Below are 21,475 nucleotides of genomic sequence, written 5' to 3'. Positions count from 1 at the left end.
TTTGTTTTCAGTTTATTGAGCTGAACTGTTTTAAAGTGATTTATTGTGTTCAATACGCATCACAATATTACCTGCTGACGGATAAACATCCATTGATTCACACAGGTTAGTAGGTCTCTAAATTTCTGGGCACACATACACACTCACACACACACACACACAGGCACACACACACATCCCTCGCTCATTCTCTCTCTCATGTATTACATTTCTTCATGAAACAATAAAGCATACACTGAAGAACATCCGATGAATGTCACAGTGATAGTTGTTGTGCTCGTCAATACAGCGAATGTCATATAAGCACAGCATGACATGGCAACCCAAGACACAAATACATTCGTAATGCCTGTTTATCGAGGAAAAATACATTCCGATAAGTGTTGACAGACGTTCATGATCCCGTGACAGTAGTTTAACATATTAAACATTCAATATTCACACAACATTCAATCTAGAAAAAGAAAAGGCAGATTTCCCTTCTACAAAACATTAGCTTCCTTCATTCAGTTTCAGCGTTCAGTCACAGTGTGTGGTTTACAGTGCTCCGACTCTCTTATTGTAATACATTAAGTCCATGCTAAACTTCGTCTCCAATGTGTTTCTTAATCAGTGCAAGAGACATTTCGATTTTCTGTGACGCCCTTCAGTGATTGTACACATCATAAATACGTAATATGTTCATGTTTACTTAAAGCATAGGCCTCAAACTCGATTCTTTCTTGCTCTGTTAAACATCACTTTGGGGAATACTTGAAAAAATAAATTAATAAATGTTCACAGCTCTGCACAGTTTGGCTCAAACGCTAATCAAACACAGCTGATCCAACCAATCAAGGTGTTCAAGACTAAGCAAGTGTGAGTTGGAGATGGTTGGAGCTAAACTCTGCAGAGCTCCAGGAATTGAGTTTGAGACCATTGAATTAAAGACTTCATGACACCCTTGAAAACATTATTTCAGAATTCGCAAATAAGGCATGCTGCGTCCCAATTCGCATACTATCCGTCTTGAATTGTATTTGAAATAGAATTAGTAGGTTTCCAAAGACATGCGGTACAGGTGAATTGGGTAGGCTAAATTGTCCGTAGTGTGAGTGTGTGAATATGTGTGTGGATGTTTCCCAGAGGTGGGTTGCGGCTGGAAGGGCATCCGCTGCGTAAAAACTTGCTGGATGGGTAGGCGGTTCATTCCACTGTGTCGACCTCTGATTAATAAAGGGACTAAGCCGACAAGAAAATGAATGAATGAACTTGTTTGTATGGTAAACCACAGAAAGACACATAGATATGTGTATATACCTAGATGTAGGTATACAAAGTATACCTAGGACCACCCAGGGTCCTAGGCGGGCCCAATTGTCAGGTGGGACTCGATTTTCATACGCTAATTGCTGATATTGCCCACAGTACATTGTGCGCTGGATGTAAATTCTATTAGAACTACAAACGTGGGTGAAAAGTGTAAATAAACTACAAACATGGTGGACGCGCGGGACCAACCATCAAGTAGAGAGGCTTCTGTTAAGATGTTTGTTTGACTGTTAATCAATATCCAGCCAACTGGGAAGACTTTAAATCACATTTTCTGTGTTATATTTTATCTGCAACAACAATACTGAACTTATATAAAGACGTGGTTGGACATTAACATCTGAATGGATAATGATCCAAAGACCTGATGAGATTTCTCTGCATGAAATATTAACCTGCTGCTGTTTCTCCAGTAAGGTAGGAAATTAAATATAATGGAAATGTGGATAATGTGTGGATGATTGACAGGGATCATAACTAAGCAACACAACGATCTGTTAAATGTTATCTTTTTGATTGGGAAAAAGTGTAATGGTCAATATGGTGAAGGAGCCAATCATCGATCGCTATATGCCGAATAATGCCCGCCTTCTAGTACAGGAGCCAATCATCGATCGCTATTGTCTGCCAATACTCTGAAGGAGGGGCTCGGACCAGAGGTGAGTTTCTACATATTTTGTGTGATTTAGATGTTTAGAAATGAAACTAACAACACAGTTTTTGTGTAATTGTATTTGTGATTCTTAATATGAAATTCATTGGTAAGCTTAGAAAGCAGTTTTGGAGAATTTGATGTTTCCTCATTCAAGCATGCCCGAGCATACTGTCCGAAAGGCGTTTCAAAGATGGCTGTCGAGTGAAATGACTTGCCTTAAAAGCACTTTGATACTCTTCTGGTACACATTCAAAAGTATATATTTTTCCTTCACAAAAAAAGTACATACTTTTAGGGCGTAGTATAAGTAAGCGAATTGGGACGCAACAGCAATGTGACGTTCGAGTCTCATACATCAGTTGTGAAAAACAGCTGTTGCTTTCAGGGAATTATTTCAAAATAAAGGTACCAATGAGTGCACATGTTAAGGTAAGTAAACGATCAACAATTAATGCTTATTTCATAAATATTTTGCTGTTCATTTGTACCTTGAGTCGAACAAAATCATATACTGTTGAAGATTTGGAGATGTTTTTAGATGAGATTCATGCTTTTGTTATTGTCTGGATGCTAGTTTGCTAAAGTAGATTACTTTGTTTTCTCAATATAAAATACACAGTCATGTCTTAACTTTTTATTTTGAAACGTGTTTACAAAAATGTGCACTATTCAACGATTTTCGGCTCTGTGAGGTTTCTTTGATAAAGAAATTAATCCAGCAATGATGTATTTAATTGTTTAAAAGTGACAGCAATTAGATCCAAATTGTAACTTTAATAATAAATGTTTGTTATGCAGCAAATCTGCATATTGATTAAAGGGTCTATAATAAATGCTCATTTCACACATATTTTGCTGTTCATTTGTACCTTAGTCGATCAAAAATCATATGCTCTTAAAGATTTGGAGATGTTTTAGATGAGATGCTTTTGTCATTGTCTGAATGTCAGTTTGTTAATGCAGATTACCTTGGTGTTCGACATAAATTACGCAGTCATGTCTTAAACTTTTATTTTGAATCAGTTACGTGTTTACAAAAATGTGCACTACGGTTTTTGTCTATGTAAGATTTCCTTGGTTAAGAAATTAACAAATTTATTTAGGAATGACATATTTAATTGCTTAAAATATATACATAAGCTCATTTGTCCTATTTTGAGTTTAATGCCATAATAAATTGTGAAAATAACCACAGAAGAAGGTTTTAAGACCAGACAAAATCCTCTTTTGGATGTTGCTTCAGCGCAACTAAGGAAAGTTGAATGTGCTGGCCAGTTTGTGTTTGCCTAATAAATGACGATAGGCAAGTTTTTAATTTAAAACTTGAATAGCATCTTTTTTTTTCCTAATGAAATATGGTGCAATGAGTTTTTATTTGAAAAATAAGCATTATTTTCATATTTTTCTTCCTCTACATCTTTAGGAAATGTTTTTGGTACATCCAAACGTGTGGTTGATCACCATCCGGCAAGCTAACCCAGCAAAAAAAAGGTGCTTAAAAAGTATTTAAACCTAATAGATAAACAGAAAATGAGGCGTATAACTGCAAAAAGATCCATATTTTAAGAAAAAAGAACCACCCCTTTTTTAACCAGGCTAGCTATGGGCCTGAATAAGGATTTTTTTTGAAGGATCATCTGTCACTAAAGAATCGAGTAATGATGGCGAAAATTCAGCTTGCCCTCACTGGAAAAAATATCATTATAAATCAGTTATTTATTGAATAATATTTTGTAAAAATAAATACATCCTTGGTGGACATGAATGATTTTTAAAGATATTACTGAACACAAATTAATTAATGGTAAGGGTGCACATAAACTCAATCATTCTAATATATTTTCCCTTATTTAGTAATGTTATGACTGTATAATTTATATTGTAGAACTAAGCAATCTTCTTTTACAAGCCACTAATCTTTAGCAAACTCTCTCTGGTTTAAGGACAACAAAACCAATAGCTTTAATCATGATTCCCTGCATTTAAAGTCTTTTATTCTGAAATAATTTCCTGAATAATATGCCATTTTATTTCTTAATGTTAATGTCTGTACTTCCTCCTTTCACAGCAGTGTAAAATGTACCTGAAATTGTAGGAGATGAGAACAAATCAAGTTTTGAACCATGTAACAGTTTAAATGGATTATCTTTTTTTTTTCTTCCCCCCATAGAAGTCTTTAAGGTTTTGACTGACGGACATCCTTCCACTCCATCTTGGTGCTTTGTAAAGCCTGGGTCTTCTTCTCATCTACCTTCACATAGTCCACCCTGTATTCGTCTGCCAGCAATGGTTTCTGAAAGCATCAACAATACAAACATGAATAAGCATGACTAACCGTTATCAAAACTGCAGGCAGATTTTGCGCCGTGTCATGTTTATAGCTGAGCGATGATGATAAAGCCACCAAAACAGGAAATACTGAGTCAATGAAGATTCATGATGGGCACCAGAAAGGATCATTTTGGCAGATAGCACTAAAACGCAACACACAAACACACACTAAATGAATGTTTGTAATGGAGTCCTTTTTGACCAAGTCTACCACTGACCTTCTGGACAGGTGACGGAGAGGCAGAGTTGAAGTCAAGTGACAAGTAATCCAGCTGAGAAGGCCTCATCCAGGGAGCAGAGTCACAAGATGGAAACAACATCTGCCGAGAGTCCTGGACAAAGGAAAACGCATGTAAATATGACCACAGTGCTTTAATACTGCCTCATATTTATTTATTTGATAAAAAAGCTACATTTTCAGAAACCAGGGGCCTCATGTACTAAGACTTGCGTGGAAATCATACTAAAACATTGCGTACGCACAAAGCTGTGAATGTTTCCCCCCGCTACATCTCAGATTTTGCCTGCTATTTATCACGAGAAAGACAAGTAGGAATCATTAATAAGATTGTGCATCATATTTTATTTGCACATTTATTGAATGGAAATGTTTCTGATTCACGCATGCAAATTCATCTTCAGATAGTGTCTTTATAGCAATGTGCGTGCAGTAGATAGCTCAGATTACATTGGGAAAACAGGCGACCGCTGCAAATTGTGCTTTAATGTTTAGCTGGTCAAATGTATGGTATGGAAACCTTATATACCTGCTAGATGAACCCGTCTCATACAGCTGCCATTGCAAGGCTCAGACACTTTGTAGAGAGCAATTTAACACAACTGCCTCTAGGAGTCGCCAATGGAAATAAAACAGACACGCACAAAAAATGTGCGTACGCCAGCCAGAAAGCTGCCGTGAAGCTGCGCACATTCCCACGTTCAGTTCATGGTTAGTAAATCCAAACGTGAGCGATTCTGAGCGTGAAACCTGGCGTACGCAAAGTTTTTGTGCGTACGCAGCGTTGATACATGAGGCCCCAGGTCTTTAAAGCATGGTAAAAAATTGTAAAAAAAACTATTAGTAAATTGTATACACATAATGCAAGGAAACAGATTAGTAAATTGTGTGCAGAATTGTCTTAACCCTTATGTATTGTTCAAATTGACTACCCTTTCGAATCATGCATTTTACCTGTTGGGAAAAGGTCAAATTTGTCAATTTTATTTTTAATCATCAGTTTGCAGCATTAACCCTTTAGAAATCCAAACTTTCAAGCTTTTATATAAATTAACAATAATAATGAAGTGTGGTAAAAAAAAACTTAAATCCAAACACTTCCTATTGTCTTATATGGTGATACATAGGTCTTCCAAACCTGACAGGCGGATAGTTCTAAACTTGTTTTTAATAAAACAAATATAAATGTGCATATAATAAATAATACTCTTAATAGTGTTATACTAATACAAATTGTCATAAATAAACAGAAAAAAAGCACCTGGACATGAGTAGGCATGAAGGCAGTGTGTTTTTAAATATTTATGTTGGTAATAATAATTTTTGGAACGCTTTAATCATTTCATATGTAAATATATTTGTGTATTGCTGTACATCCTGTGTTTATTAAGCAATGTGTAAGCATTTGGACCTGCATAGGCACATAACTACATGCTCTGCGCTGGATTTTAGACCTGCTTTTAGTTGGTCAATGACGCAGTCTATTTCAAATCCTCAAAATAGCAACGCGCCCTAAAACACCTGCTTTTCAGACCAGCACAACCATGAGTTCACAGTGGCGCAAATGGATTTGCTATTTAAACAGCGTGGCACAAAATGAAAAAATTAATGTTGCGCTGGTCTGAAAACAGTAACAAATTAAGCCATGCATGTCTTGCACCTTATTGCATCGGGTGTATGATAGGGCCCACTATGTTTACTACGTGCTTAGGTCTCTCTCTCTCTCTCTCACACACACACACACACACACACACACGCTATGTTCCATTTAAAAGCTGGAAACTATGCTTTTTTTTTGCACTGCTTCTGACAATCCACAGCAAAAATGACAAATTTCATCTCTTCCCAAAAAGGAAAACCACCAACAATCAAGAATATAAGATAATATGCTGTCATGGATTTGCAATCAATAAATGTTGTTATAATGGAAGTCAATGGGGCAAAAACATCCATTAACCTAATGAAAGGGTAGTAAATTTGCCTAGAGCTTATTGAATTTTTTGAAAAAAAAAATGAGACAACTTGTTAGTAAAACCTTTACATGCTATACAAAAATGAGGTAAAAAAAAGTAAGAGAGCCAATTCATAAAACCTAAACATGCTGTATGAAAAATTAGTTCACAATTTAGTAAATCTTGCAAACAAAACACTTAAAATAATTGGAATTAGTTAGTAAAAGGTGCACACAGTGTACTTCAATCAAATAAACTAATTAGTAATTGTGCTTACGATACTTAAAATTAGGTAACAAATGAATAAAATGTGTTCATGATAAACTAGTCAAGCATATACACTATAGTTAAGGGGTGTCCAAACTCAATCCTGACCTGGAGGGCCAGTGTTCTGCATATTTTAGTTCCAACCTTAATTAAACACCTGAACTAGCTAATCAGGCCCTTTCTAGGTATACTAGAAACATCCAGGGAGGTGTTGAAGGAAGTTGAAGCTAAACTATGCAGGACACTGACCCTCCAGGACCGAGTTTGGACACCCCTGCTATACTGAAAACACAGTATTGAATTCATGAAAAGTGTGTATTTAAAATGAATTAGTGACCTAGTAAATTGTACACACAATCTGCTTGAAGCAAGGTAACAAATTAGTAAAATCATTTAGTAAATTGTGTATACAATGAACTTTAAACAAGTTAATACAATAGTAAATTTGCTGACACATAGTTTAGTTAAGGGAATGAATTTATATTTTGTGGCACAATAAAATAATTTTTTTAAAATAATTTTTTGCATTCTGCTTTACGTAAGTTACTGTTTTTTTTGGGAGACTTTTCTTATGAGATTTATTGTTTTTCTTGTTATATATATATATATATATATATATATATATATATATATATATATATATATATAYACACACACACACACACACACACACACACACACACACACACACACACACATATATATATATATATTTTTTTTTTTTCTCCTTCTGTTGCCCTTTTGATCTTTCTAGCTTTAAAAAATATAGCAAGCAATGATTAATGAGATGCTAAGACAGGAAGTTGTTTTACTGTTGGAGTGATGCTGCCATCCTGTTCAGAGCCATTTAAGCACCAAACACGCCGTCTGTCCAAAGGAGTACACTGAAGTGAAGTGCTGGAGACAAACAAACAACACAAAACACTTCAGCATTCAAATATAGAACAACGTGTCACCATTATTTACGCTAACAAAGTAACTTAAAGCATCAGTGTGACATTTTATAAACTTCACAAACATGTAAACTAGAAAGCTTTAGGAGTTGCAGAGGCAGGAAACAGAGATCAGGTGACAAGACAAGAGGACACAGAGAAAGAAGGGATTGAGAGGGAAAATAGAGCTGCAGAGGATCTGTTTTGGGTCATGTTGACCTGTAAATGTGTGTTTGTCATAATTAAGTGACAGTGTTGTGCAAATTGCACCTGGGTTCTGTCATGGCGCGTGTGAGGGGAACATGGAAAGGACATTCAGAAATGGTGGACAGGCCCCGCAAGTCTAAAGGCGGCGGTCGAGCTGTCAAACACAATGCAGAACAGTTAAACACTCCATATCTTTTATTTTTTTCTCATCCACACAGAACTAACAAACACACACTTTCACTGAGCATAATGAGGCATTTCCTTTGTGTTGAAGGTGCCTGACCTGAAAGAACCCTGTTCCTGCTCTCAAGACACAAAGCTGCTGTCTGTGGTTCCTGCTCTGTGTCTCTGACCCGACCGTGCTCTTCCTCTCATGCTTTTGTCTAGCTAGCTTAAAGGGATAGTTCATCCAAAAATAACAATTTACTCACTCTGTACTCACCCTCAAGTGGTTCCTAACCTTTATGAGTTTCTTTCTTTTGCTGAACACAAAAGCCATTTTAAAGAAAGCTGAAAACCTGACATCCGTAGTAGGACAAACAAATGGTAAAAAGTCAATGGCTACATGCTTCCAACATTATTCAAAAGATCTTCTTTTGTGTTTAACAGAAGAAAGAAACTCTTAAAGGTTTGAAATGCGTAAATGGTGAGTAAATAATGAGAGTTTTCATGTTTGGGTGAACTATCCCTTTAAATGATCAGTTTCAAAGTAATGTAAGAATTTCACACATACTGTTTACAGTTGTGACCAACACACACAAGCAGGCTACACCCTGTTTGAACATTAAGATGCTTATCTATTTCTCACAGTAATATAATTGTAAAGCAGGGTGTCTGTGGGGTCTTAAAAATTATTAAAAGTTGACAAATCAATTATGAGTAAATTAAGGCTCTTAAAAGTTATTAAAAAGTCTTAATTTTGTTTTTACGAGGTCTTAAATTTTGTTCAAGTTTTTTCCAAAGTGTTTCACTCCAAAATAAAAATGTTTGACTTCACAAATATAATTATTTTACTCCTAATATTAACAATGGCACGCTCGATCCATGCAATTGGTTCGGTCCGGGGCGTGCCCGGCCAAGCTCCTCGGTCCGGGTGATGTCACGTAATTTGCGACAAATGTATGAAAGAGATGTGACTCTATCCATGTAGTAAAATGGAAGTTTGCATACTCCTGGTTTGTAGAAAGACGAGTTTAAACAGCGTCTGAAGTCTGTCATTGAAAACAATTGCGAAATTTATTCTTTTAAGCTTACTTTTTCCAAGCTTATTTGAGTTCTGTTGTATGGTTATTCTCAATTGGTTTAATTAACTACAACTGTTTATTAAGTTAAAGGTTTGATACAGATTAGAACTTGATGATGATGATGATAATAATAATAATAATAATATATATATATATATATATATATATATATATATATATATATATATATATATATATATATATTTTATTATTATTATTATTATTATTATTATTATTATCATCATCAAGTTCTAATCTATATATATATTTATATATATATTTTTTTATATATATATATATTTTTATATATTTATATATTTTTATATATATATATATTTATATATATATATATATATATATATATATATATATATATATATATATATAGATTTTATATATATATATATATATATATATATATATATATATATATATATATATATATATATATATATATATAGATTTTATATATATATATATATATATATATATATATATATATATATATTAATATATATTTTATATGTATATATATATATATATATATATATATTTTATATGTATATATGTATATATATATATATATATATATATATATATATATATATATTTTATATGTATATATATATATATATATATATATATATATATATTTTATATGTATATATATATATATATATATATTTATATATATATATATATATATTTTATATATATATATATTTTTTATATATATATATATATATATTTTATATATAATATGTGATATATTTTATATATAATTTTGACTTCAGCTGTAGATGCCATTGGCCCTCAAATGTAACAACCATTGTATAAAAATGGAAATGGTGGAAAACTGTTAAGGTTGGGCTGTGCTACATAAAAAAAAAAAAGCAAAAATAAAAAATAAAAAGCAAAATCTTACTTTTTGTCCAGTACCATTAAACGCTAAACTGTGAAAGAAAAAGTTAAAAAAAGATAGCATACTGGCAAAAAATGTCAATTTGTAATCTGTGAGGCTTTAAATAATTGAAATAAAGCTAACATAGGTTCAGAATTAAGTTTGAGGGATCTGTATATTTTAAAAAATAAAGGTGCATTTAAAATATGTTTTCATTTTTAAAAATCACAATGCACGTTTAGCTTATGCAATGTCAAAAACGGTGAGGTATAAATTAATGCAACGTGTCTATAACAAGCCGTCAGGGCAAGTTTTAAGTGTCAGTAAAACTTTTAAATATTTAGGGCATGTCATTACTGAAGATATGAGTGATAATAATGATATGTACAGGGAACGTCCAAAGTCATATGCTCAAGCAAATATGCTGGTGAGAATGTTTTACTTGTGTTCGGAGCAGGGTAAGGTAAACCTCTTTAGAACTTGCAGTTCTTTATGCAGCTCCTCTGTGGTATAATAAAAAAGAGAGTCTCCATAAGCTGCAGGTTGCATACAATGATCGTATGAGGATTCTTCTTAAAAACATAGATGGGGTAAGGCAAGTTGAGATTGATATTTCTTTGATAAGAAATTCTCATATTAGCATTTTAATGTTGTTGGTAAACCCTAGGCTTACTGAGTTGCGTTAACAGTCTTCTTTAATGAAATATAGGCATAACTATTTTTTAATGTATATTGTTTGGTTTGTATTATTATTATAAATATTATTCTGTCTTTTGTACTATTTATCACACACTTGAACAGGGTGTTAACAAAAAGCTATCTGGTTTGAAAGAGAGTTCTGGTTCAGATGTCACATTTTCTCTACAGTCCTGAAGTATCTCGATTCAAGTTTATTTGTATGGTGCATTTCACAATTATTGTTTCAAAGCAGCTTTAAAAAAGGTGCACATTATTGTACAATCAAAATCTAAAAAAATAAGTTATTAGTTATCATAACTTTAATAATTGCTAATTTTATAAGTAATTAATAGCTTTTAACAGTTATTGTTTTTATATATATATATATATATATATATATATATATAAGCAAAGTTATATTGTATAGATGATGTCATCGTGTTCATTGTGTGATGAAGCTGCCAATGAACTGCACAGTAGTAAAAAACAAACTGAATCTGAACAGAAATAAATGTGGTTGTGTGATGTGTGACGCTTATATCAGCCGCTGTTCTTCCTCTAATTCATTTTTAACATGTGCATCACTATTCTATACAATTGCTCGCATGCGATCATTTCCATTTCTCTATTTGGTTGTTTCTCTGATGTTAGCTAATTAACATTTTCAGTCAGGGTAACTACTTCATGAGACCAGTGACTAGTAACTAATGCAACCAACCACTCTCATCACTCACATCACTCTTTTTTTAGAAATACTCGAGGAAGCATTTTTAAAAGAATAAAGAAATGCAAAATCTCAAAACTATGACCTCACATCCTGTTTTTGAGCAAGATATTAGTCATTGGCCGAACATATTTAGCATGTGTTAAAATGTGCTTATTTCCTTTTTTAAATGACTCCATCTAAAGTCTGTTACACTGACTACGTTTACATGGACATTAGTAATTGAATAATTTGCCTTAATCTGAATAAGACAATAATATGATTAAGGTGTTTACATGAGTTGCTTTTTGAATGCTCCTTTCATGATTCTTATTTACATGGTATAGTTGATAATTTGATTAACGTCATTGCGTCACCATGCTATCGGCATTGCAATCAGATCTTCATCTTATTTCAGGTGTTTCATATTTAATTTGTCAACTTAACTGCAGTTTGACACTTTCACTTTCATTCAGGAAGATTTCATGCATGCTCCCCAAGACACACATGATATTGGCAAGTATGCGAGTATGAACTGCTGGAAGAGGGTCATTTTAATGGAATTTGATACCACACCATGTGCATTTTGTGATGCAGGTGTCTGTCACTGACTCGGCTGGTGCAGAGAATAAGGTTGAAAATCCTACACGACAGTAATAGTTTGATTGCGGTGTTTACATGTCTGTGCTGCACTTAAATAATGGGACAAAAATCAGCATAATCCACAAGTCTTAATCTGATTTCTGTTAAATTGGATTATCACCTTAATCGGATTAAATTAATCAAAAATCCTTGTTTACATGGTCAACTCTTTAGTATTGTCTTAAGAGTCTTAAATTGGATTACTGGTGTCTATGTTAAGATACTCGATGTGGAATGCCAAATACTCCAATATACATCCAGCGAAATTGGAGAATGAACAAATATGGACAATACTTTAAGCATAAACACTGTTGCCAGATAGGCAGTTTTACTTATTACCGCGCGCTTCACTTATTACCCAATTATATGTTATGATTGCCCCAAGAGAACCATGCAAACCACCCCCCTGCTCTTCACTTACTACCTGGTTACAATAAGCCCAACAGAACCAACCACTCCCACCCCAACCTCTTCACCCCCTGCTCTTCACTTAATACCTGCTTACGATCGCCACAACCACCCCCATGATAGTCTTTAACTGTAATGGCGGTTATTTGTGCGTTTGAGTGGGTTTTGGAGACCTTTTGGGCTGGAATCAGTCGGCTATATCTGTCAACACTGCCATAATCTGCCAAAGCATAAAAGTTTACTTTTACTGGTAAGCACATTTGAACTAGCACTGCTCTGTTATGATTATGCAATAAGTGGGTATGGCTCCAAAGCTCCACCTTCTTTAATTTGCAAATTTTTTTTTTCGTCTGTTCAGTCTATGGAGATTAGGTTTCTCTGAGACAAAACAAAACAAAAACTGAAAAGCTGCCTTATAGACACTGCTTTTCAATGTCTAACACTTGATTACTGCATAGTATACTTTAACTTTGTAGCCCCAAACAAAGAACGAAATTTTTTTTAGCTGTGAGTATATCATAGCCTTCATGTTACAATCACTGAGATGAAAAATATTTACGTCTTCTTGGTTTAAGGTTGCGGTCGACTGGAGGAGGCTCAAGGTCAGGATTGGAAGGCGAGGGCAGCTCTGGTTTGCCGTTGGTGAGTAGGGAGACGGGCAGGGTGGAGGGGCTCATGGGTATGTAGCCATCTGAAGTGACATCAGTGCAGCTGATTGGTGGGGAGGCCATGGGCACATATGAATCCTCACAGTGGTTTTCAGTTACTGTGGTATTCTGAAATATTGGCTAAAAATAGAGATACAGAAAGGCACAGTCTGTGATGCATCAGGTTACTGCCAGTGAAAATTCAAATCAATGTTTATTTACAGTGTCTGTTTAAGTTTCACCAGTCTCATTTGACTGCTTTAAATTTGAATATTACCAAGTTGAGGCTCAGTCGTTTGTTCCAGTTTCTTCCAGAACTGTCAAACTCTCCTGAAAAAAAAAAGACAGTATTATGCTAAAATACAATAAATTTTATCGACATGTTATAATAGGAGCAATACCATGCAAATGTCAACCTTTCCATGAAAAAAAAAAAGTTTTCACCAAAATATCGAAACCATTCTTTTTTTTTTTTGTGTGTGTAAGCAAGTATTATACAGTACTTTAAAAATGTCTCTTTTAATGTTTTCAAAGTATTATATTTGATTTACCAAAATCACACAAGTGGCAATTTCACAAATGTCACAGCCATAATGGAGAGACGTCACATCCATAATGAAACTTTTTTCCTCAAAAATGCAAAAAACTGTCAAATAAATTCTAATCATTTTTGTTCTATAGTGAGCCAACTCTTATCCTTTTGATTAGCATAGTTTATTATTTGTTGTGGAGTTTAATTCACAGAATTTGTCCAAAGTATGTTGTATACTGTAAACTCGCAGACTTTTTTGGTAAACAATAATGCATGTTTTTTTCCTCATTTAAAATATTAAAAATGTTTACAGATCGATATTTTTTCTGATCCCATAACTCTGCGGTTAGCTGTTTTGTGTTTCAATATAATGTTAGCATATATACTTTCTCTGTGAATTCATTTCTTAAAGTTTTTACTTGAAATGCCACATCCATAATGCTGGAATTGCTCATAGACAAAAATAAACGAAGAATATTTTTGTGTAGGGTGGGCGATATGATATAAAAAATCTCATATTGCAATATAAGTAATCTGATATCCTGATAACATCATATATCATGATAGTGAGCCGTTTATGTAAATTCAATCAATTAATAGCCAGGCAAGTAATTAGGCAAGTCATTGCATAACTGGTTTGTTATGTAGACAATTAAATTTTTTTTTTAACTTAAACTGTATACATATGACCACATGTAAAGGATGCTGTCTTTTTTACATTTACACATAGATTTACTTATTCATATGTGATATTTCTTACTTTATTTAGAACTTTTTGACAAATGATTGATAAATGTAAAAACATAAAATAAATATAAACAAAATATTTAAAAAACAATGACATAAAAATAAAATTTATTACTTAATAAAATGAAAAATGTAAACTTTGTACTTTCAAGATTGCAAAGTGTTACTATTAACAGTGTATTTTCTGACACCATGAAATAAACAATAGAGCATAACATTAAACGAAAGACTTTTTTTTTTGTCCATACAATATACACACTGGCCACTTTATTAGGTACATCTTACTAGTAACTGGTTCAACGAGCAGAAATCGAGACTCATCAGACCAGGCAACATTTTTCCAATCTTCTATTGTCCAAATTTGGTGAGCCTGTGTGAATTGTAGCCTCAGTTTCCGGTTCTTAGCTGACAGGAGTGGCACCCGGTGTGGTCTTCTGCTGCTGTAGCCCATGCGACTCAAGGTTGGATGTGTTGTGTGTTCAGAGATGCTCTTCTGCATACATCGGTTGTAATAAGTGGTTATTTGAGTTACTGTTGCCTTTCTATCAGCTCGAACCAGTCTGGCCATTCTCCTCTAACCTCTGGCATCTACTAGGCATTTGCACCTACAGAACTGCCACTCTCTAGATATTTTTTCTTTTTCAGACCATTCTCTGTAAACCCTAGAAATGCATGAAAATCCAAGTAGATCAGCCGTTTCTGAAATACTCAGACCAGCCCATCAGAAACCAACAACCATGCCACATTCAAAGTCCCTTAAATTCCCTTTCTTCCCCATTTGGATGCTCAGTTTGAACTGCATGTCTACACGCCTATATGCATCGAGTTGCTGCCATGTGATTGGCTGATTAGAAATTTGTGTTAACAAGCAGTTGGACAGGTGTACCTAATAAAGCGGCCGGTGAGTGTATATGCCTGGCCGGTGCGTATACTCACTCACCTCTCCTAAAGTGGTCAATTGCTGAAAGTGACGTCCTGCGAGGAAGGAGCGCAGGTTGTGATTGATTACGGCTTGTATCCTCATTACTGTGTTGATCGGAAAGGTGTGTGGGTTTGGGTGGGAGGGGAGGAGGAGTTTGTGGTTCTGATGCCACACAGAAGAGCCGGTCGAATCTGAAAATGTCCGGTGGGCGCAGAGAGATGGGAGATGAGAGGCAGGACGACAGAGAGGAGGAGACAGAGAGTTGGCCACAGGGTGCGCTAAAAGGGGGCTCCGACACCCCAGTCAGCAGGAAAGGGGAAGGGGAGGTGTCAATACGTGGGGTGGGGCTAAACACATCCTCCGTGTACTCAGACGAGCTTTGCTCAAACGAACGTTCAGAGTTCGAGATGCTGTCACACCTGGCGAAAGAAAAGCATACAAAATAAAAATGAGAACAAGAGTGTTGTTCATATACACATAACAGTGTTTTGGAGATTAGTTATTATATAAATGTTATTCAGAACAAAACGTCTTGAAACTCTACTCCTAAATATATTTTTAGTCTTCTGGGAATTCATATGGAAAATTTGTGGTATGTTGTGTCATAATGTCACATTTGTTTTTAAAACACAGGCATTCTCCGCTGCATGAGTACTTATTTAAATTTGCATACATTTTACAACACAGAGGCTCAGCCTAAGGAAAATGACAGAAGGTATGTATAAACACACAAAAAATGTTTTGTAGCAAGTAAAGATCCATTAAATTGATTGAAATGAACATTAATAATATTCTGATTTTTATTTAAAATAAAATGTTTGACATTTCTTCAAGAATTTTAAGCAAGTTTTTAATTGTTCTAATAATAATAGAAATACCACAAAAATACCATAAAAATATCACGGTTTCACAGTATAGTGATTACTGCTCTAAATCAGTAAAAAACTAAAACTTTTTCCCCCTTTGAACACAATATATTTGGTTATCTTTTCTGCTGGAGATACTGGTGTCCTAAAACAACAACAGCAAAAAAATAAATAAATAAATAGTAAGATTTATTATATATATATATATATATATATATATATATATATATATATATATATATATATATATATATATATATATATATATATATATATTTATATATATATATATATATATATATATATATATATATATATATATATATATATATATATATATATATATATATATATTATTTATATTTTATATATATATATATATATATATATATATATATATATAAAATATATATATATATATATATATATATATATATATATATATATATATATATATATATATATATATATATATATATATATATATATATATATAAATCTTACACATACCTTAGGAAAGGTATAGCAGAACATTTAAAAAAATTGTTGTCGCCTTGAAAATTGTTATCGCCCCATGCCTGTGAATGTCAAATGGACATAAAGGTTTTGACATCAAGGTGGCTGCTGGTTTGAGCACTAATTCAGAAGAATTTTGGATAGATTGTGAGACTCTGAAGACTCAGATGAATGAGATTTTAAACAGTAATGTTAAGATTTCCAAACAACCACATTACAAAATAAAAGCGCATTTTCCTAAAGTCCCTACTTTGCATTCAAGTCCTTGAAGATTTTATTTGAATCAAATCACTGTGTGTTCTGCTGCAGTGACCAAGATCAAAAGATTTCACTGAAGCGAAAAGCATGAGAGATTTTTCTATTGTCATTTATTCTCTCAGTCTCCTTTATTAAATCAGATTAGAGGAAAAGCCAATAGTCTGCTGCTACATGGAATGAATCTCATTTCTGAGCTGAGATTAACAGCTAATTATTATTTTAGCAACGTGTGACCAGGCCCGGCGCCAGGAAGTCAAAACTGAGGGGGCACTTTAAATCCATAGGGGGGCACTAGACCTGGTGACTGATTTTGGTCTCTTGTTTCTTTCATTTAGGCTATTTATTCGCATTTATTATTACTTTGCATTACTGCCTAAGTTACTGAAGGCAGTAATATAGGCTACGTTTTAATAGTAATAGCAATACGCAGTTTCGCTATTACGAATTTTATTAACGATGGTAATGCATACCGCTTATTAATGCAGACGGATGATGGCTTCAGTGCCAAACGAGTGCTTTAAATCATATGTTATTCTCCTTATTTCCGTTTCATTTCAAATAACAGCCCTATGAATGTTTAAAGTTTTAGGTAAAGACGTCAAATTATGCCCACACATGCAAGCTGACCCACGATCAGACTATTCATTTAACTGGTAAATAAATATAGTGAAATCAGCTTAACCGAGTCATCACACTTCACAACCAACATCAGTGTTGGGGAAAAGCTAAATGTGACAATCTAATGTCATTCAAAACAATTACTTGGTTACATTTTAAGGCATTAGTGTAGCCAGAAAAATACCTAAAAAAGATACAAAAATTCACAGTTATTACCGTGAAAATTGGTTAAATTTTTATATGCTATATAACTTTTTTTCATCATTTTAAATGTAAAAACAAAGATTTGTCTAAGGCTATTATAAATGTGCTTTTTTCGTGATATTGTAAACCATCATAAACCTTATGTACCATAATTTCTAGGCCTACCCGTCATTTTATTTATTAATTTATTTATTTATTAGGCCTTTTTTAATAGCTTTTTTTCAGGTTATTTTCATTTTAGGGCCATGAGCTAAGTCAAAACAAACTCGATATGTTGTATTTTAGCTCTTAAAACAGATCTACAATATATTTTATGTTGTTTAATTTTGCATGAGCAAATAGCAGTATAGCCTAGTTGCATATTTTTAAAAGATTATCATTCTGCCTACCTGCAGCGCACGAGATTTCTCGGTTGATCCGCGGTAAATCCACTTAAGCACTATACCTATTCCATTTATAACACTGCAAACTTGACTTCGCAGGCCGATCATCTTTAAACGCAAAAGGCATTTATTATGTGTTATACCTTGACTGCAGTTGCATAATGGGATGTTTCTCTACGCAACTGTAAAAGTGCACTTTTCAGCAAAATGAAAGCAAACATTTAAAGGGTTCTGCGTTTTGTCAATTTTAGCTTAATTGTAATAATATTAATAATAATATTAATAAATAAATTAAAATATTATTTATAGTGTAGCCTACTGTGAGACTGTGCAGTAAACTATTTATTTTTATTAAAACATGTTTATTAGGCTACATCTTCCCGAATAACTAATAAATGACTGGCAGTTGCGTCTCTGCTAAAATTAATTTAAAAGCAAGTTTCTTATGTGTTTTTTTCCTTTTAGAGCTCAAGAGAGTTGTGTTTAAATAATTAGTTAACCAAAACATGTAATGAATTAAGCTGCTCCTATCATGTCACACACTTTTCTCCCTTGTGAGTTGAGTGCGCCTCCATCGCCGTGTGCGCGTTTTAAAGGCTATTTACGGGCGCACCTGACCTGACGCGGGGACCGGATCTCTGGACTATAGGACTAGCTTTAACCTCACCATTTTCATAATTTAATTGCTATGTCATATATTTTAAAATATTTAAATGTGTGTTCTGAAGGTTGGAAGGACGGGGGTGTTAATAATTAATGACAGAAAGAATTTTCAGTTTGAGTGAACAATCCTTTATAAAAACTGGGGGGGCACAAACTCTGTCTGAGGGGGCAATGCCACCCTTTGCCCCCCCGTAGCGCCGGGCCTGCGTGTGACCATAAGAAATGGGGAGGGCCTTGCCTCACAATGCTTTTGGTGCCGGTTTCACACTGAGAGAGGAAGAGGTAGTCAAGTGGAGGGCTGCTCTCTGATTCGCTTGGCCTGTCTAAGACAGCATGGTTGTCGACGGTAACGGTGTCCTGATTGGCCACAAGAGAAACATGAGGAGAAAGTGCTGGAGAGGGCTGCTGGGAAGAGGGTGTGCGATTTAGACTGTCCATTGATTCTATCAAAAAAGAAAGAGAGAGAGAAGAGATTAGCGGTAAATCATTATTCATTTTAAATATCAAAATATTAAGTGAAATTTCTGATGTACCTATACACTTTTAATTACCAGAAGGTGGCAGACCAGATCACCCTCTGCCAGCCCCCCCCCCACACACACACCATAACCCACTGTCTCACACACACACACACACTCACACACACACACTCACACACACACACACACTTTCTCTTCCTGTTTAGACTCAACAGTTCGCTAGTAGTGGGCAGACATTTCTAAACCTCTTAGTCCCACAGATGAGCATGTGACGCTCATGCCTGTTACACGCACTGGAAACACATGACACATTCACTCTTCTTTTTTTAGGGGTGTAATCGCTTCTTTTTTAAACAGTAAGCAAAATGTTTTTGGAAGGTGGAACTGAGTCGAAATAATTCAGATAAAGGTCATTGTGGAAAGCTTTTTTTTTTTTTTTTTTTGCCTTTTCCAGGGTCATGTCTTTGTGTTGTGAGAATCAGATTGACTTCTTGAGTTTGAGACTCGGCTCTTGCTTTATGTATTTGTGTTGAGCAGGTTAATCGGTCACATTTTATTTTGATGGTCCGTTTGTTGAATTTAAGTTTCATTGCAACTAATTAGATTAGTATACTGTTTTAGATTATTAGTATACTGTTAGGTTAGGGTTAGTGCAAGTTGACATGTACTTGTAAAGTTTCTTATAGTCAGTTAAATGTCTGTTGAAGAAGCAATATCAGCAGATATTAAGCAGACAGCCTACTAATACTCAAATGGACCATCAAAATAAGGCGTTTCTTATTAATTAAATAAGCAATTTAAATAATCAAATAAAATGTTATTGCCCATAACCAGAGGCACCCCATAGTGACTTATGGTTGAGCGTCTGATATCACACTCAACCTGCTGCTGCTTGAAAGCCATTGTGAGTAATGTCAGGACTGTAGCCAGGGGATGTTCGAAATACCCACCCCACACTGATAAAGGTCCAGAATTTATCCCATACTTGAGCTTTTTGTCCTATTTTGACTCCTATGCCATAATAAATGTTGAAAATGACCTTTGAAGAAGGCTTTAAAAGGGTGGTCCACTATGATATCATGTTTTAAACTTGAGTTTATGTGTGAACATAAACAACATCTCTGAATGAATTATGCTCAAAGTTCAGTGCAAAGAGAGACATTGGCTTTTACAGAGTTAGCTTAGCAAAGTCTACAGCAAACAAAGTTTGGGGACTACAAATAAATACATCTGGGCTAGTGAGATCACAAGGGCTTCCGGTTACGTGCATTCACCTCACGCACACATGATTCGGGCAGCTTACAGCTTTTCTGACTGACTGCGCATGCTTCGAGAGTCATAGCGCTTTTCCTGGTGATGTGGAGTCGATCTGTGAATCACAGCACATTATGTTAGCTGACCAATCAGAGCCTCTTGAGAGCAGGTCTTTCAGAGGAACTATGACATCCGAAAGTCGTTTTGATGTTAACTGAGTAGCTGTATAAAATCAAAGTAAGATATATGAAAAAAATATTTTTTTACAAATGAAGCAAGAGCACACATTACTTTGCATCTTTGAACACAACCAAGCCTTAAAAATACACTGTGGACCACCCATTTAAGGTCCAAGCAGAATCCTCTTTTGGCTGTTGCTTTAGTGTGATTAAAGAAATTTGAATGTGCTGGCCAGTTTGTGTTTGACTAATAAATGACAATAGGCTAGTTTTTAATGTAAAACTGGAACAGCATCTTTTTTTCTAATGATTTATAGTGTAATGAATTTGTATTTGAAAAATAAGTATTATTCTCATATTTTTTTCTTCTAGGTTTTTAGGAAATGTTTTTTGTACATCAGAAAGTGTGGTTAATGATCCTCCGACAAGCTAATCCAGCAAAAATAGTGCTTAAAGAAGTATTTAAAGCTCATAATTAAATAGATAATGAGGCGACTAACTGCAAAAAGGTCCATATTTTAAGAAAAACGAACCACCCATTTCACCAGGCTGGCTACAGGCCTGAATGTGGAGGTAACATTGTGGGTAAACAGTCGTAGATAACCGGCTTTTGATCACGTTGCAGCTAGCATGCTAATCTGAGGGGGATTGAGTGGGCTCATGTAAACGTTGCTTCTTTGGCAGAGCCTTATTGGGTATCCAGCATTTGAATAACTGACAATGACTCACAACTTCTTT

At 34.4% G+C, this 21,475-nt stretch overlaps 2 protein-coding genes across 3 annotated transcripts in view; one reads left to right on the top strand and one right to left on the bottom strand.

Moving 5' to 3' along the window:
- Window positions 1-21,475, bottom strand: part of gab3 (GRB2 associated binding protein 3) — a 45,485-nt gene continuing 24,010 nt past the window's right edge. The window contains exons 3-11 of one of the 2 annotated variants that reach the window (XM_073952113.1): window positions 19,064-19,268; window positions 15,336-15,736; window positions 14,681-14,888; window positions 13,394-13,446; window positions 13,029-13,257; window positions 7,957-8,047; window positions 7,567-7,651; window positions 4,516-4,629; window positions 1-4,259 (exon numbers count right to left, since the gene is read on the bottom strand). In XM_073952113.1, the coding sequence (XP_073808214.1) occupies window positions 4,143-4,259; window positions 4,516-4,629; window positions 7,567-7,651; window positions 7,957-8,047; window positions 13,029-13,257; window positions 13,394-13,446; window positions 14,681-14,888; window positions 15,336-15,419 (981 nt within the window). In that variant the 5' untranslated portion in view covers window positions 15,420-15,736; window positions 19,064-19,268 and the 3' untranslated portion in view covers window positions 1-4,142. The remainder of the gene's footprint in view (window positions 4,260-4,515; window positions 4,630-7,566; window positions 7,652-7,956; window positions 8,048-13,028; window positions 13,258-13,393; window positions 13,447-14,680; window positions 14,889-15,335; window positions 15,737-19,063; window positions 19,269-21,475) is intronic. The other variant, XM_001337679.10, reaches the window with a different exon arrangement.
- Window positions 11,890-21,475, top strand: part of smarca1 (SNF2 related chromatin remodeling ATPase 1) — a 72,318-nt gene continuing 62,732 nt past the window's right edge. Inside the window, exons 1-2 of the mRNA XM_073950525.1 lie at window positions 11,890-11,935; window positions 13,045-13,111. The gene's annotated coding sequence lies outside the window, so the exon portion shown is untranslated. The remainder of the gene's footprint in view (window positions 11,936-13,044; window positions 13,112-21,475) is intronic.

This window comes from Danio rerio, chromosome 5 (genome assembly GCF_049306965.1).
Source record: "Danio rerio strain Tuebingen ecotype United States chromosome 5, GRCz12tu, whole genome shotgun sequence".
NCBI classification, from domain to species: Eukaryota; Metazoa; Chordata; class Actinopteri; order Cypriniformes; family Danionidae; genus Danio; species Danio rerio.
This window is presented reverse-complemented; position numbering and strand designations above follow the sequence as displayed.